Source organism: Zootoca vivipara, chromosome 13, assembly GCF_965207765.1.
Source record: "Zootoca vivipara chromosome 13, rZooViv2.hap1.1, whole genome shotgun sequence".
NCBI lineage: Eukaryota > Metazoa > Chordata > Lepidosauria > Squamata > Lacertidae > Zootoca > Zootoca vivipara.
The window spans coordinates 7,842,543-7,860,561 of NC_142596.1; the positions used below are offsets into that span (position 1 = coordinate 7,842,543).

The window sequence follows — 18,019 nt, forward strand, 5'->3', positions numbered from 1 at the left end:
ATTGTTGTGGGTTCGAGCCCCACGTTGGGAAGAAGAGTCTTGAATTGCAGGGGGTTGGACTAGGTTGTCCTCAAGGTCCCTTCCAACTCTATGATTCTCTCTCTGTCTGCCAGTATGAATGAATGTTTAAGTGTATTTTTTTAAAATATAACAATATATATAGAAATAATCATAGGTGCCAAGCCTCCCATTTTCCTCGGGAAATCCCCGTTTTTCAAGCTGTTCCTAGCTGAAAAAACGGATTTTTTTTTGTTTTTCCCCGGTTTATTTTGGCGCGGTGGCCATTTTGGAACTGGGCGGAGCATGCTCAGAAGCGACTTTTGATGCTGCTCTGCCCAGTTCCAAAATGGCTGCAGTGCGACTTCTGGCACAGTGGCCATTTTGGAACTGGGCAAAGCAGCAAAGTCACTTCTGAGCATGCTCCGCCCAGTTCCAAAATGGCGGCAGCGCTACTTCCGGTCTGCTATTTCCGGCCCGGTCCCTTATTTCTCTGACAGCAACTTGGCAGGTATGGAAATAATATTCCTAAGAAATATCGATAAAATCAAGAGACTTTAAAAACAAGTCCACATAATAAAATGATCAAAATAAAAATAAACTAGCAGCTTCATATCTGGCATTGCTCGGGAATTCTAAGAAGAAAAACCCAGTGCAATTTCGAAACCAGTGGTTAAATAAGTGCAGTTTTGAATGGAGCAATCCACCATCTTGATTCAAAAGGGCATCCAATCACAGCCAAACATAGATCAAAACCTCCTCCTTCATTTCAGGATCCACTAGGCAAAAATAGGTTATGATATGTTAAGAGCTATCCAAATGCATAGTGAACAAAACCTTTCCAAGGTATATGGTAGAATCTATCCCTTTAAAACAAGATTTACATATTTCTTAATTAAAATTTAAAAAACCCTAACTTATTTCCATAAAATATTATAAAATATTCAGAAGAAAATATAAATCCAAACTAGGGGAAATGTCATTGTGGGGAAGATTTTCTTCACTGATGATAAAATCCCTGAGCTCGAGAGTTGAAAAACTTTGTGGTCCTTTCGTTGGATTTCTTGGTGGGGGAGCTGAGTGGACGCTGGAAAAATTGGGGGGCATTGTGCAGTCCTTGATTTGTCTTGGCTAAAAAAAAGAACAGAGGCTCTGGAGGTCATGTTAATGGAGCATGAGGCGGGGCCAGCCCTACCATTGGGCAGAGCGAGGCAGCTCCCTGTGTTCTTGGACCAGGGACCTTCTGCATGCACAATTAGGGTCTCTCCTGGCCATCGGTGGTGGCCTCAAGGGAGTGTTATCATGGCATTCAGAGGGACTTTGGCACCTCTCTCTCTCTCTATTTGGCTTTGCGGCTTTTAAAACCTTTTATTTTTGCCTTTCTTCAGCCAGCTGTGTGCACACGGGAGCTGTGTGTCTTCTCTTTCTACACTCTGGGTGTGATGTCCGGTGCTGCAGAAGAGGTGGCCACAGGAGCAGAGGTACAAGGGCTGGGATGCTGAGCTTGAAGAGGGGGACTGTCTGGGGTCAGAACTGGGAACCAAACAATAATTGAGGGCTCTCCTACAGCCATGGCTGATTCTTGAAAGTTCTCCTTCTATTGATCCGGAGTACTTCTGGTGTCACACTTTCATCCACGCAAGTGTGACTGCGGTAAAATTAACGGTGTCATCGCAATCTAGGAAGCTGACTGAAGAAGCAAGGATTCTGTACTGCATAGAAAATTATTCATGTATGCGACTACAGCGGCAAGAATGTTACTTGCCCAAAAATGGAAATAAGAAGTCCCAGCAAAAGAAGAATGGATTTATGGAATATGCAGAAATGGCAAACTTACTGGAAAAATAAGAAATCAAGAGAACGATTTTTTTTTGTAAAAGAATGGAAATGGTTTATTGAATATTTACAAATAAATTTTAAACAGATAAGAACATTGGCAGGATGGTTGCAATAACTGAAGTTTTATAAGAGTATCTATTTAAATGAGCAAATTAAGTTAATTTGGATATGTAGAAAACATTAAAAATAATTTTAAGGAACTTAAATTTAAATAAATTTAAGGAACTGCAGAAAGAGGGGGACGGAAGTAGAGTTTTGAAATGATTGTAATAATAATAATAATAATAATAATAATAATAATAATAATAATAATAATAATATAATAGAAGAAGAAGAAGAAGAAGAAGAAGAAGAAGAAGAAGAAGAAGAAGAAGAAGAAGAAGAAGAAGAAGAAGAAGAAGCAACAATTGACTGGGCAGCTACAATGCTGTACATAAAAAGAGAGCTGGGGCATAGTGATTTGTATGTTGTTTTCATGAAGATATGTCCTTTAAGGCATACTTTAAATTATGCACTTTATCCTAGTAGAGTGGTACCTTGGTTTACGAACTTAATCCATTCTGGATGTCCGTTCTTAAACCAAAGCGTTCTTAAACCAAGGCATGCTTTCCCATAGCAGCGGGGGACTCAATTTACAAATGAAACACACTCAACAGGAAGCGGAACATGTTCTTATTCCAAGGCAAAGTTCACAAACCAAAACACCTGCTTCCGGGTTTGCAGCGTTCTTAAACTAAGCTGTTCTTAAACCAAGGTACCACTGTAGATGTTTTTTTTATACACATTACCCGGTGGAAGAAGTGCATTACAGAAGCCTGAGAAGTGTGAATTCTGATGGACAGCTGTGCTTCAGTTCAAATATTGTTTTGAAAAGTACGAACTGGATATATTTGCCTTTAAATGTGAATGGAATCAAAGCTCTCCTTTGCCACTACGAATGAGTACGCCTAGCCACTCATTGAGAAGGGTGGAAAAGCTTTATTGGAACATCTCCCTGGCAATGCGGCCTCAGAAGCTATCCATCCCCACGTGGAAGCTTCTTAGCCCCATTGGGTTGTAGGGCTCCGGTTTATTTCCATGAAAATTAAACAATGCCCTATATTGTCTCTGTCTGGGCAAGACAGGATGGAGATGAGATGAGGTGTTGGGATATGCCTTCCTCAGTTCCTTCTCTCTTTCAGGTAGTGGACCTGCTGGTGGCGATGTGCCGAGCCGCCTTGGAGTCTCCTCGCAAGAGCATCATCTTTGAGCCTTACCCCTCTGTTGTGGACCCCAGTGACCCTAAGACCCTTGCCTTCAACCCCAAGGTTGGTGTAAGGTAGCAGGCCCAGGGCTGCGAGGGATTCTTAAGACTGGGGCGGGACCCATGATATATGGAGGCTGGCTCCACAGGGAAGCCTTGCAAGCATAGAATCATAGAGTTGGAAGAGACCACAAGGGCCATCCAGTCCAACCCCCTGCCGAGCAGGAAACACCACCAAAGCATTCTTGACATATGCCTGTCAAGCCTCTGCTTAAAGACCTCCAAAGAAGGAGACTCCACCACACTCCTTGGCAGCAAATTCCACTGCCGAACAGCTCTTACTGTCAGGAAGTTCTTCCTAATGTTTAGGTGGAATCTTCTTTCTTGTAGCTTGAATCCATTGCTCCGTGTCCGCTTCTCTGGAGCAGCAGAAAACAACCTTTCTCCCTCCTCTATATGACATCCTTTTATATATTTGAACCTATATGACATCCTTTAATATATTTGGACATGGCTATCCTATCACCCCTTAACCTTCTCTTTTTCCAGGCTAAACATACCCAGCTCCCTAAGCCTGTAACAGTGCTCTCCAGACAACTGGTATTCAGAAGCAATACCGTCTCTGGCAGAGAATAGCTAACTCTGGAGCATGCCTTGAATATGCTCAGACCTTCTCAGCACTCGGGCCATGAGGTTTCCTGGAAATGGGTCCAGGGAAATAGGGCAGAGCTTATTTGTGTATCTGGTGCACATTCTCTCTCTTTTTCCCCTGACACCCAGAAAAAGAACTATGAGAGGCTGCAGAAGGCTCTGGACAGTGTCATGTCGATCCGTGAAATGACCCAAGTAGGTACCAACACATTTTCTCTGCATCTTGCCCTTGAATGAATGAATGAATGTTTTTTTAAAAAACATTTTTTTAAAATAAACTTTATTGAGATTAAAAAAACTTTTACAAAAGATAAACAACAAACAAACATAAACATAATCAACAAACAAAGGATTAAAAAAAGAAGAGAAAATTAAGTAAACAATACTCTCCAAACTCAAATAATAAATATCAGACTCAAATAGCAAATAGCAAATAACAAAATAAATGATACTTTCAACTTAATCTTAAATAAACTAAATTTGAACATAAATTTAATAACAAAATCATAAATAAATTACTAATAAATCATATATATGTGTGTGTGTTTCATACATACTCAAACTAAACCTCTAAATCATTATTCCATCTACCCACATATATAATTATAACATCCTGGAATATAGTCTGAAATAATATATTTATAACATCCCAAAATATAACCTAAAATAAAAAGCAAATCCCCTTTCTTTCCTCCGTTACCTCCTCCCCGCTCTTCACCCTCTAAAAACTGACTTCCAATCCCCCCTTTGCTCTGGTCTTTTGTTTTTTTGTTACGTTCTTTATACATACTTTTTCTCCTTTCTTTTTCTCTTGTTCTTTTAACAAAAAATTGGAACTCATTTAAACAATATCAGAAAAAATTAATAGAAAAAACCAATCTTCTAGCGGATTCATAAAAGACACAGAATGAATGAATGAATGAATCTTTATTTGTGTCAGCCATCGGCCATAGCAAGAAAACAACAATACGATATACAAAGAATAGAAACCATTTTAGGGTTTCGAATCAATAGTCAAATAGGGGATCTTATTCTGATTGTCCCAGCTAAAAACCTGGCTGTCACCTGCTCATCTTCATCTGCCAAGAGAAAGGACACTGTAGCAGCAGTAGGGCGACCCAGAATGGACAATAAAAGAGGGGTGATAATCTCATACTTCAAGTCTTTATAAAGAGTGCAAGCCAAAAGGGCATGTGCTACCGATTCAGTACTGCCATCTCCACAGAGACATAAGCATTTTTCGTGTGGAATCTGTTGGAATTGTCCCTCAAGTGCAGCTGAGAGTAATGCATTCAATCTTGCGAGAGTAAAAGCGCGCCTATATTTTAGAATTGCTAGGTTATGCTGATAGGGTGCCAGAGAGTTGAAATGGGAAGGTGGAAAATAGTCATACCATGGGCAAAATTTCCTTAATGTGGCCAAGTTGCTCTGATGCTCGCTATCATTTAGGCCTCTTCTTCATCTTTGTCTGCCCCTCCCCTTTGTGTCTGAAGTGGCTTAAGACCATCGCCAGGCAGGGATGCTTGGCATTACACCTGCCCCGATGTTTATCCCAAGAACACCTAGAAAACTTGTAAAGCAAAGCATAGAAATCTCTTCTCCAAGCCTGTGTTTGAGTGTGTGAGGTTTTGTAATGGAGCGAAACGGCTTGTCCACTCAGAGTGAAGGCAAGAAACATCACCCGTCACTCTGATTTGACTTTCTGATTTGGTTCTGTAGCCAGCACTGACTTGGCTGTGTGATGCTATGATGTTATCACACTGGCTGTGAACCTTGATTGGCTGGATCATGTAGCAAATGAGACTAAACAACTAAATGGTGCTGACAAAATGGTATTATGAAGGGGGATGGATGGGAGTGAACCGTCGAGAAAATGTAAGGTTTGGGGAAGCCTTTCAAGAGAAAAAGGTGGGTCCTGGAAAAATATCTGCCTAGATAATTTTTTGGTATATTTAAAGCAAGGCAAATGCATAAGAGAAACTGGGAGTTGGCAAAGACAAAAACAGAAAAAGCTTTTTTATTTTTTATTAAAAAACCTTCTATGTTCCAGGAAACCAATTTAAAGCCACATCACCCTTCCTATGAGGGCCTTTTAATTAATTGGTGTGAATTCCTAGCTCTGTGTGAGATGTTCTGTTTGTGATTATAACCAGAGCTGGAGTTAGGTTTGATGAGGCCCTAAGCTACTGTAGGTAATGGGGCCCTTTATATGTTCAGCTGTCCTTTGTCAACAACAAATTGTCGTTTTTTGTGTTGAATATAATATGCCAGGCATCCCCAAACAGTGGCCCTCCAGATGTTTTGGCCCACAACTCCCATGATCCCTAGCTAACAGGACCAGTGGTCGGGGAAGATGGGAATTGTAGTCCAAAACATCTGGAGGGCCGAAGTTTGGGGATGCCTGTAATATGCTATATGGTAATTTATGGACCTAATAGGCATCTAAAGCCATTTGCACATAACAAATAGGAGCCTACACAACACTAAACACTGTTGCTGTATGTAGGTTTTGTTTTATTTGTTTTATATCTTATATTTTGGAAAAGTACATCCATTTTCCCCCTTCAAATTTTTTTTGGGGGGCCCCAAGAGAGTGGGGCCATAAGCTATAGCTTGTTTAGCTTATGCGTAAATCTGGCACTGATTATAACCCTGCTGCCCTTTCTCCACAGGGTTCCTACCTGGAGATCAAGAAACAAATGGACAAGTTGGACCCTCTGGCCCATCCTCTCCTGCAATGGTAAAGAACGGAGACATTGCGGACCTGGGCACAGTGCAACTGGGCGGGAGGCGGGAAGACAGACACAATCTAAGCGGGATCAAAAGCAGGCCACAGTTTTATTGATCACAGTGTCATAGGCTTGGCATAAGCAATGGTCATGTATCTACTACGGTCTGCAGTGGAGAAGGCTGGACGGGCACTGCTTTTGTGCTCCCGGAGCAGACCAAGCAGACCAAGCTTCTCTCTCATCTGCCTCAGAAGCCCTGCCTCCTAGGAGCCCAGCAACAAAGCTGATGGGCTTCCAAATCCACCCGGAACTTGCAAAGCTCCTTGCCCAGGGCAGGAGATTCCTGATGCTTCCTGCCCTTTCCCCCACCAGTGGCGGACCCTGGGGTCTCAGATTTCAGCGGTGCCCTGTGCGACACCAAATTTTGGTGTCCCCTCCCCACCCCTTGCCTCCTAATCTACAGCATAGTTGTAGCCCTGTGGCGCCCTCTCGGCTTGGCACCCAGTGTGACCGAACTGGCCGCGCTCCGCTAAAACCACCTCTGCCCCCACAACCATGCTGGGCCGCAAAGACTGCCCCTGGGAAGACGGGAACAGGAAGGGGGATTGCTGGGCAGATATTGCCCAGTGCCAGGGGAAAGAACAGCACATGATACAGTGAGTGACTGGAGCATAGGCAAGAGCCATAACTCATTGGCTGTGTCCAAGGTTCAATCCCTGGCTTCCCCAGGGGGGGGATAGAAGGGTCCCATACCTGGAACACTGGAGAGCTGCTGCCAGACTGTGTAGGCAGTATTGTGCTAGATGGACCCAATGGTCTGGCAGGGCATGAGGCTGCTTCATTGCTTCTTGGTAGATTGTTGTCCCCAGTGGCTATGAGATCCAAAGCAAGTACAGTCATACCTCGGTTTAAGTACACCTCGGTTTGAGTATTTTCAGTTTAAGTACTCCACGGACCGTCTGGAACGGATTAATCCACTTTCCATTACTTTCAAGGGGAAAGTTCACTTCAGGTTAAGTACAGAATTCCGGAACCAATTGTGTTTGTAAACCGAGGTACCACTGTATATTGTTTTTAACTACACCCCATTAAAACTTGGCTTTCCGAAATCCCTCCCCACTTTTTGAAATTTTTAAAAAGCAATTCCTATATTACATTTTTTCAAAAAGTAAAAAAAAAAGTGTCAAAATTTAAATGGAACATGTGCAGAATTAAAATAGCAAAAAATGTTTGCACAGTTTCTCTCTCTCTCTCTCTCTCTCTCTCTCTCTCTCTCTCTCTCTCTCTCTCTCTCTCTCTCACACACACACACACACACACACACACACACACACACCCCAGTGATGGCCAAACTTGGCCCGCCAGCTGTTTTTGGACTACAACTCCCATCATCCCTAGCTAACAAGACCAGTGGTCAGGGATGATGGGAATTGTAGTCCAAAAACAGCTGGAGGGCAGAGTTTGGCCATCAATGATTTATACCTGCCCATCTGGCTGGGTTTCCCCAGCCACTATGGGCGACTTCCAACAAAATATTAAAAATACAATAAAACACCAGACATTAAAAACTTCCCTAAACAGGGCTGCCTTCAGATGTCTTTCAAAAGGCAGATAGTTGTTTATTTCCTTGACATCTGATGGGAGGGTGTTCTACAGGGCGGGCGCCACTACCTTGCGTTCTGTTTCAGAAGGGATAGAAGTGCAGGTATGGATAGCGAGTAGAGAATAGTCTTTGGTCCCCAATGGCTGTGAGATCCTAAGCAAGATTGCTTGGAGTTATAGCTCAGAAAATCTCGACCTCTGGGGTCCTGAGGGATGCCCTAGATTGCATAGTGGTTGCCTAATCTCCACCCTGAGATCGCCTAGTCCTAAACGGTTTCACAGCATCAGATTGTGTCGCTGCCTGCTTGGGAGGTCTTTCTGCCTAACTGCCACCACACCACGGGCCTCCCCAGATGTGGATGTGCTGATAGGCTGCTCTGCTGAAGCGCATGGCACGAAGCTGCCCCAGTGCCATAGGCCGCAGTCTTCTCACCTGGCCTTCAGATTGACCAATGGCAGAGTGAGCCTGCTTTCGCCAGCATACTAATAGGTTCTGTGTCCTCCCTAGGATAATCTCCAGCAACAGGTCTCACATCGTCAAGCTACCTCTCAGCAGGGTAAGTGACCACTCCTGCATTCAGCCATCCCATCCACAAGGTGTGACATTGTGGGGAGGGGTCATAGCTCAGGAGCACATACAAGACTTAATCTCTAGGATAGCTCAGTTGGTTAGAACGGGTTGCTGATAACGCCAAGGTTGCTGGTTCGATCCCCTTATGGGACAGCTGCACATTCTTGCACTGCAGGGGTTGGACTCATACCTGCCAAGTTGCTGTCGGAGAAATAAGGGACCAGGCGGAAGTAGCAGACCGGAAGTAGCACTGCTGCCGTTTTGGAACTGGGTGGAGCAGCATCAAAAGTCGCTTCTGAGCATGCTCCGCCTAGTTCCAAAATGGCCGCCGCTAGGAACAGCTGGAAAAACGGGGATTTCCCGGGGAATACGGGAGACTTGGCAGCTATGGTTGGACTAGATGATTCTCAGCGCCCCTTTCGACTTGGCTCCCCTCACCAGGGAAGGAGAGTGTTGAGAGACTCTCCCCTCAGCTCCCACCCAGTCCAGTAACTCCCCCTTCCAAAGGGGCTGAGGGGGCAACTGCGCCTATGCTAACTGACTGGGCGCCTCAGCTTCTTCCGTCTCTTTGGGATGACAGTTTTGAGCGGGAGAAGCGCTGCCTCAGCTCTCATGGTCACTGCCACAGTCGCCAGCCATGCTCTCTCTCCCCCCACCCGGTTTTATGTACGTGCAAGGTGGGGAGGACAGAATGAGAGAGACACAAAATGAATCAGTGGGCAAGGTCCACCTTGCGAGTCTCTTCTGGCTCTGCTTCACCCGTTACAATTCTTCCCGCCTGCCGCTCCCCAAATTGGGAGCTGCTTCTGTTATGGGCCCTCGCTTAGATGCTCAAGCCCAGCTCCCGTTCCTTCTGCCTCACCGTTGGCTAGTGGAGTCCGCCTTCTGCCGTCCCAGCCGTAGGGGCTGCCAAAGCGATTTCTGAGGTGCAGCTCAGCTGCTTCGAGGCCTCGGACAAGCAAAGAGCGGAAATGTTGTGCCCCTAAGAATTTTGCGCCCAGGGGAGCTGCCCCTGTGCCCCCACCCACCCACAATACGCCACTGCCTGGGTGCCTTGTGTAATGAGCAGGCGGTCAGGGCATGAAGCCAAGCTTTCTAAGTTATGGGGCATTTCAAAATGACGATAATAATAGGGAAAGGCAGACAGTTGGTTCTGGAGGGGGAGGAATAAACTTCCTTGCATGATGGCCTCTCTCTCTCTCTCTCTCTCTCTCTCTCTCTCTCTCTCTCTCTCTCTCTCTCTCTCTCTCTCTCTCTCTCTCCTTCTGCTTTTCTTCCTTCTCCTGGCTGCCCCTCTCCGTTTCCTGTGGGTCTGTTTCCCTTGGTAGCAGCTGAAATTTATGCACACCTCTCACCAGTTCCTCCTCCTGAGCAGCCCCCCTGCCAAGGAAGCCCGCTTCCGAACAGCCAAGAAGCTCTATGGCAGCACTTTTGCCTTCCAGTAAGTTTGGACACCCCACTGTTTTGTTTTTGTTTTTTTTACTTCCCTCAGGCTAAAAGCTTGTCGTTCCTTATAATAGTGTTTCTTGGCCTTTGTCCTGCTTCTCTTCAAATCACTGCTGGAACCTTTAAAAATAATATATGCTGACAGGGAAGTATAACACTTATAAGCGGAAAGTGCAAAAAAAATGTTACAGTGTGGCATGTTTGTGGCTGGCCGGCCCTTTCTTGGGATACCCTGTTCCTTCCCCACCCCCAGATTCTCATTTTCTCTCTCCAGATATTCAGCATTCTGTGACTACTGCCCAAAGCCTCATCTCCCGGGGTGGGTTCGCCCTTTGCTTCGGCCATGAGGAATTTTTAGGAACCTCAAGGTTCCCCTAGACTTGCGGATATCTCCCTCTTGCACATGAATGCATAAATATTCACCCCAAGAGAACAAGTCTACTATTGGCCTTTGTCAACCTGGTGTCTTCCAGATGTTGACAGACCACAACTTCCATCAGCCTCAGCCAACATGGCCAATAGTCGGGGCGGGGATGAGAGTTGTTAAAATCACCTGGGGGGGGCATCAAGTTAGGGAAGGTGGGCCTCTGGAATTATATTGAATATCCACCCTTTTCTTCAACAAGGGACTCTAGGTTTTTCCTTGGGGTCCTTAGATGGTCTCTAATCCAGGCACTTAACCAGCCCCAGGCCTCCTTAGCTGCACAATGTTCTTCCAGGCAATGTCTATAACTGCTGCCCATTGCACCTGTTCTGCAAGGCACCCTCCGATTTCATTCTGCTGCTTTCCAGCATGAGATCTGTTGGGGGTTTGCACGAGTGCAATTGTGCAGACTCCGCATTTCGGAAGGGAAAGTGAAAATATTACTGAGCTGAAGAGGATAAAGTGTGTGCAACGAGGAAATTTTAAGGGCTGTCTCCAGCATTCTCCCTCCCCAGCGTAAGGGTTTCCCTGTCCACTGGTGTAAACTTGTTGTCAAACAGACCATGCAGCCTGTTGTACAACAGAGTTACCAGAGACCCTTTGGCAACGGTGTTCATCTGATACAAAACATTTTGCCAGTGGAACAAGGATTCTGCTCAGTGGCTTTTAACTTAGCGCTGTGCGGAACCAACCCTAGGCACCTTGAATAAAATAGCAAACTCCTTTATTGCTTGCATAGCTGAGCTCAGCCCCAGCTCCAAATTTGAATAGTTTTTTTTAAAATAAAAATATGGTCTGGATCTAAAGGTGTCCAGAGGCAGGGGACATTCCTGTGGATGCACAAGCTCTAGGGAATGGAGTAAACGTGCACCATTTTAAATCTTTTTTTTATTGTGTGTGTTGGCCTGGGGTAAGGCCAAGTGTTGGTGAGCTGAGCCATTTCTCTCCCCCTGCAGTGGCTCTCACATTGAGAACTGGCACTCCATTCTGCGCAACGGGCTGGTCAATGCATCCTACACCAAACTGCAGGTAAGCAACTTCCACAGACACTTTCTACTACTCCCCATAGCTAGAACAGCCTCAAGCAGTGGAGCCACTCCACCAACCTTCGTCATCCCTCAACCAGCCCCCACCTGGCTGGTTTCCCCCCCTTACAACCTGTCCAGGAGGTGGCCATGACATCTTCCTCCTCCTTTGCCTCAGTGTTTCCCCCCTTAACAACTCTGCAAGGAGGAGGATGGGGACAAATCTAGAATTAGTTGGCTCCTCCTGCCATTGGCTCTGGCTCCACCTCCTCTTGGGTAGGTCCGGTCCACCCAGGAGGAAGGCTGAGGCAACCACCTCGGCATACCTGCCAAGTTGCTGTCAGAGAAATAAGGGACCGGGCCGGAAATAGTAGACCGGGAGTAGCGCTGCCGCCGTTTTGGAACTGGGCGGAGCATGCTCAGAAGTGACTTTTGATGCTGCTTTGCCCAGTTCCAAAATGGCCGCCGCGCCAGAAGTTGCACTGCAGCCATTTTGGAACTGGGCAGAGCAGCATCAAAAGTCGCTTCTGAGCATGCTCCGCCCAGTTCCAAAATAGCCGCTGCGCCAGAATAAACCGGGGGAAAACAAAAAAATCCGTTTTTTCAGCTAGGAACAGCTGGAAAAACGGGGATTTCCCAGGGAAAACAGGAGACTTGGCAGCTATGCACCTCGGGCAGCAGAACCAAAGAGGCAGCACCCCCGCAGGCGTCCCACCCCGCTGCCTCTGCCACCGAAATCTATCAAGATCTCATGCTCTCCATGAGATCTTGGGTGGGCTCTGCTAGTTCTCGTGTGATCTCACATGACCCGGAGGACAGGGGCTTTGGCGCTGGGGCAGGGCCTTCCCATTTCACTTCCGGTGGCGAAACAAGATGGGTTGCCCCTGGCCAAAGGGCAAAGACTGCCACTTGGTCGGCCTGGAGGACATAGCACACCTTGGGTATAGTCCTCCCTCCCTGTACTGCTGAGGCAGATCCTAAGACTCTGATCCACACAGTGGGGTTTCAGAGCTTAGTTGGGCAGCGCATGTTTGCACCCAGCTGCCATCCTGCCATATTTGCACTGCTGTGGGCCGTGGGAACAAACAAGCAACAGCACGGCATCTCTCAAGGCCAGAATGGCTTCTTTGAGGAGTCAGGCATCCAACACTGGCCAGCCACTCTGCATCTCTACCGGGGGCTCTTCCAAAAACCAGCCCATCCCCCCACAACTTCTGCATTTCTTTGTCAGTATTTGTCAGCAATTTGCAATAACAGAGCCTGGCCTTTTAAAGTTTTTTTTCCTCTATCCTGCCTTTCCTCCAGTCAGCTCAAGGTGGCATACATGATCCCTCTGGCCACCCCTACCCTGTGAGGTAGGTTAGGCTGAGAGAGAATGATTGGCTCAAAAGTCACCCAGCGACCTTTTTTGGCTACGTGGAGATTTGAACCCAGCTCTCTGCAGTCCTAGTCCGACACTCTAATATCGGAAATGTTTAAGTGGGTGATATTGCTGCCATAATAATAGAGATCTGGAAATACCAGTTGCTGTCTGTAGGATTAAACAGTGGTATCACACGACTCCTCCTGGGAGGTGGTGCCATCAAATGGAGGGGGGGCAGGGCCATAACTTGGTGGTAGAGCATCTGTTTTGCATGCAAAAGGATGCAGGGTCAATCCTCAACCTCCCCAGGTAGGGCTGGGAATGTCTGCCCTAGAAGAGCCACTGCTGGTCAGTGCAGATAGTATTGAGGTAGATGCACTGGAAGAAGAGTTTGGATTTGAAGAGTTTGGATTTGATACCCCGCTTTATCACTACCCTAAGGAGTCTCAAAGCAGCTAACATTCTCCTTTCCCTTCCTCCCCCACAACAAACGCTCTGTGAGGTGAGTGTGGCTGAGAGACTTCAGAGAAGTGTGACTACCGGCAGCCCAAGGTCACCCAGCAGCTGCATGTGGAGGAGCTGAGACGCAACCCGGTTCCCCAGATTACGAGTCTAGCACTCTTAACCACTACACCACACTGGAAACTGGTCCAGTAGGGCAAATGGGGGACTGCCCCACCAACTGCCCCAGTTAGCCCCTACCTGCCAGCTGCCTTATTACCTGTCAAGGAGGTGGCACTGATGGATGGTTTGTCTCAGTGTGGCCCTTGTCAAACTCAGCTGGGAGGAGAAGACTACTTGGCTCTGCCTGTCATTGGTTCTAGCTCCACCTGCTGTTGCCCTCCTGCCTTACACCTGCTGCAAGTCATCGCTAGCTAGCTAGCTATCTAGCTGGGCCAATGGTCTGACTTGGTGTTAAGCAGCTCCCAGTGCTCCTATGGGCTGGCTGGGGACCACCAGGTGCTCATGCTGCTGCCTCCTGCTCCTCTCAGCAGATGGCATTATTAGCTCCCCATCTCAGCTGGAGTCACCCGTCCTGGTCCTCCTCTCTGTTTTCAAAGCAAAATATACCTTCTTCTGCTTAAGGAAACACCAGTCTCCTGTGGTTAGGCTTGTATGCACATCCTTGGCTCTGCGTGGAGCTGCCTGGCAAAGGGAGCCACCCCCCCCTCGATGAACAATGTGTGTCACTTATTTCCAAATGTGTGAAGCCAGTCCTGATGCACAGGGTGATGGTGTGTGACACCCCTGCTGTCTGCCCCCAAATCCTGCCCTGGTGGCACAGTTGAATACCTCTGCCATCTAAGGCAGGTTGAATACCAGTGGATGGTAATCTCCAGTGGGGACACTTCCTGATGCACTCAGGTCCTGTTGGGGCATGTGTTTGGCCACTATGAGAACAGGATGCTGGGCCACGTGGGCCTTTGGCCTGATCCAGCAGATTCTTTGTACCAAATATGTTCAGGAAGGACAGACAGACCCCAGGGTTTGCTGATGCTCGCACTGTGCCATGCCCCCTTCCCTGGCCTGCACATTTCCCCCCCAAATTATTTTTTGGCTCACATTGGTGTTTTCCTGCAAGCTGCATGGAGCAGCCTATGGCAAAGGCATCTATTTGAGCCCCATCTCGAGTATTTCCTTTGGATATTCAGGTAAGCGGCTCTCTTTGTCCCCTTCCATCTGTCAGTGCACCCCTTCGTCCTGCAGACATGCTTGCTGTGCATCCAAGAGCCGCTCACCCCACCCCCGCTGTGTGTGTTTCTCCATCCACATGCTGGGCTCCAGGGGAGCTTGAAATTCTCAGAGTGATGGTTGGTGGGTGGGAGATCGGCTGCATATGCGTGTTGATTTCCAGCCTAGCCGTGAACTCGCGTAGCCTTGCAGACATTGTCTTGAGATTCAGCTAGGCCCAACCACGGCCTGGAGCTGGGATTGTTATAGACCTTGATGGCGATCTCCCTAGTTTCTCCTCTGGGCACCCAAACTCAATGGAAGGCACAAGCCCTTGATGTGCATTCATCACAGCACTGATGGGCTGCAAACAGGCCCGATGCTCTCTCTGTCCCCAGGAATGATTCCCTTCCATTGCTTGGGAGAGGTGCAGGCCATAGGGATAGGTGGTTTCTCTGGTGCTTATCATGTAAGACACGTTTGGTGTTTTTGTATTGTGTGCATGAGAAGGAAAGTGATAAGACTTAAGTAGCACACCTTCATTTCTTCCAGGGCAGGGCAACCTCTATCTGTGTTCTCCCTTACCTAGTGGATGATGTGAGCTTCTGTTGAAGAGACATGCTGATGAGCTTGCTGCTTGAGCTGAGACTGTAGCTCAGTGGTAGATCCTTATGCCGTAGTTCCTGGGTTCAGTTCCCAGGCTCTCCAGTTAAAGGATGCCCGGAAGCTGTGCAGATGAAGACTCCTGGAGAGCTGCTCCCAAGTAGTATAGACCGCACTGGATAAGGGCTGAATGTCTGTCTTCTCATTGCTACATCTTTGGAGATCATGGGCCATTGTTTGTGTCTCTGGGCTCGTTTGCACTGCCCTCCTTGCACAGACCGCACCAGCAACTGGCAGAATTCCTCGCTCGTGCAAGCAGCTGGTCCTGACACCCTGTGGGTTGCTGTTCTTACTCTCTTTATTGTCAATGCAGGGATGGGGAAAGGCCAGCACAGGATGCCCTCCAAGGATGAGCTGGTGCAGAGGTATAACCGAATGAACACCATCCCCCAGGTAACCACCTGCATATTCTGCATAAGTCTCTAAGCTTTCTTTATTTCAGCAATACGCTTTGGAGCAGGGGAAAGAGTAACCACCTGAAAGAACATTGTGGACCACTGGTGGTCCAGAGGCAGGAGTTTGGGAACCCCTGCTCTAGTCCATGGGCACTGGGACTCTCCCTATGCCATAAGTCTTTTCATAAGCCTTGCCCTCCTTGAGTGCTTTTGCCTGGCTGAAATATGTCATTGAACTCTGGTGACAGCTCCTGCTTGCCTGGGAGGGTCAAGAGAAAAATGGCCTGTGTGTTTGTGTGTGTAGAAACCTCTGGCTTTTTCATGACTGGAATGCCACCTGTTGTAAGGTGGAAGTCATATCCATTTGCTCTGCCCTCTTTGGTATCTGTCTCCACTCATGATGGGGGTATGTGGCTCCTGGAAGGCTGCCCATGAGAGAATGTGGTGACCCTAGGCTTTCAAAAGGTTCCCCACCTCTGGTCTGTGTAACTCTAGATCTCTCTGGTTTGCTTGCAGACTCGATCCATCCAGTCCAGGTTCTTGCAGAGTCGCAATCTGAATTGCATCGCACTTTGTGAAGGTGAGCGATGGGGCGAGAGAGGCACATCAGCCAATGTCTCTCCCTCTCTTGGAGCTCCTTTCTCTCCACATCTGTCCTGACTCCTGCCTGAGCCCAAATCATACCTGCCAAGTTGCTGTCAGAGAAATAAGGGACCGGGCTGGAAATAGCAGACGGGAAGTAGCGCTGCCGCCATTTTGGAACTGGGCAGAGCAGCATCAAAAGTCGCTTCTGAGCATGCTCTGCCCAGTTCCAAAATGGCCGCCGTGCCAGAATAAACCGGGGGAAAAAACAGTTTTTTCAGCTAGGAACAGCTGGAAAAACGGGGATTTCCCGGGGAAAACAGGAGACTTGGCAGCTATGGCCCAAATGCAGGCTCCCATGCCCATACAAATGCCAGTTTAAGGAATGTGTGCCGGGGAAACCTGAAGCTCATCTTGCCTGATCACACCAGAGGTCCAGCAGACTGTCTCCAACAGCAACCAGTTCCATGCTCCTAGAACAACATTTCCCAATCTGGTTCTCTGCAGTTGTTCTGGACTTCAACTCCCATCAGCCCCATGCGAGCTTGCCCAATAGTGAGGGGTGAGGGGAGCAGGAGTCTAGCAACATCCGGAAAGCACAAGGTTCTTCCTTCCTGCTCTAGAAATGAGGAACATTCTTTTTGTGAAATAAGCGCCAGAAGTGGTATAGCAAACAGGAATGACAATGTATGGGATGAGAATCAGACTCATTGGTGTCTGTTTTTTTGCCTCCTGGGAATGACAATATGCTGTTAGCATGAATTTCTAGAGTTGTTCAGGGTCTAGCCTGCCTCTAATGCACATCTATGTGCATGTACATCAGATGAGGGGAACCTTTGCCCTCGAGATGTTGCTTCAAAACAACACCCATCAGCCCCAGCAAGAATGACCCATGGTGAGGGATGATGGGAGTTGCGGTTTGGCAGCATTGGAGGGCTGGGGTGGTAGATACACCTGATGTATGTGAACCTTAAGGCCCCATGGAAGGAAGGAAGGAATATTAAAAGCAGGACAAAATGGAAATAATTGACTCCAACATTTTTGATTCAGAAGCATCCTTCTCTGAACTTGGAGATTACATTTTTATAATTGTCAAGGCTAATTGCTGTTGATATTGCCACCCTCCATTGTTTTTGTTTTGTTTTTTTCTAATCCAGGGATGGAGAACCATGTGGACCTCCAAATGTTGTTGGATTCCAACTCCCATTATCCCCAGCCATCATTGACAAGAGTCAGTGATGATGGGATTTGGAGTCTAGCAATATCTGGAGAGCCATGGGTATCCCAACCCTGGTTTGTCTTGAAGGCACCTAATCTGGTACCCGTTACCAGTGAATTCCATCAGTGAAATTATGCGTTTTCCTTTGGTTTATCCTGAAACCTTTGACAATCTGTTTCATTGGCTGGTCCTCCATTCTACTATGTCACAAGCAAGACGATTGATGCTATTCATTGCCCTCCCCTTCCCTGTCCATAACTGCATAAGTGGGTCAGTCAAAGGCAACATCCAGGGTTTCTGGCACCAAAGTACCTGATTAGTTAGTGGACGATATTGGCAGGCCTTGTGTGTTGTGTGCTGATTATGAGAAGACCGATGCTTTTCTCATTTGCAGTGATCACGTCAAAGGATCTCCAGAAGCACGGCAACATCTGGGTGTGTCCAGTGTCGGACCACGTCTGCACTCGCTTTTTCTTCGTGTGAGTGATCACATTTCCTGGGTAGGGAAAGGGAAGCTGCTCTATTTTGCAGAACAGGGAGATGGCAATGCCAATGCTGTAGTCTTGGGCAGTGCCAGCTCACCCACTGGGATTGGCAAT

General features: G+C 47.3%; 1 protein-coding gene across 1 annotated transcript in view; it reads left to right on the top strand.

Moving 5' to 3' along the window:
• Nucleotides 1–18,019, top strand: part of PARP6 (poly(ADP-ribose) polymerase family member 6) — a 50,533-nt gene that overhangs the window by 31,886 nt on the left and 628 nt on the right. The window contains exons 12-22 of the mRNA XM_088656715.1: nucleotides 1,386–1,478; nucleotides 3,018–3,143; nucleotides 3,860–3,925; nucleotides 6,403–6,470; nucleotides 8,570–8,618; nucleotides 9,964–10,073; nucleotides 11,459–11,531; nucleotides 14,473–14,542; nucleotides 15,538–15,617; nucleotides 16,136–16,199; nucleotides 17,815–17,899. Of these exons, the coding sequence (XP_088512841.1) occupies nucleotides 1,386–1,478; nucleotides 3,018–3,143; nucleotides 3,860–3,925; nucleotides 6,403–6,470; nucleotides 8,570–8,618; nucleotides 9,964–10,073; nucleotides 11,459–11,531; nucleotides 14,473–14,542; nucleotides 15,538–15,617; nucleotides 16,136–16,199; nucleotides 17,815–17,899 (884 nt within the window). The remainder of the gene's footprint in view (nucleotides 1–1,385; nucleotides 1,479–3,017; nucleotides 3,144–3,859; nucleotides 3,926–6,402; nucleotides 6,471–8,569; nucleotides 8,619–9,963; nucleotides 10,074–11,458; nucleotides 11,532–14,472; nucleotides 14,543–15,537; nucleotides 15,618–16,135; nucleotides 16,200–17,814; nucleotides 17,900–18,019) is intronic.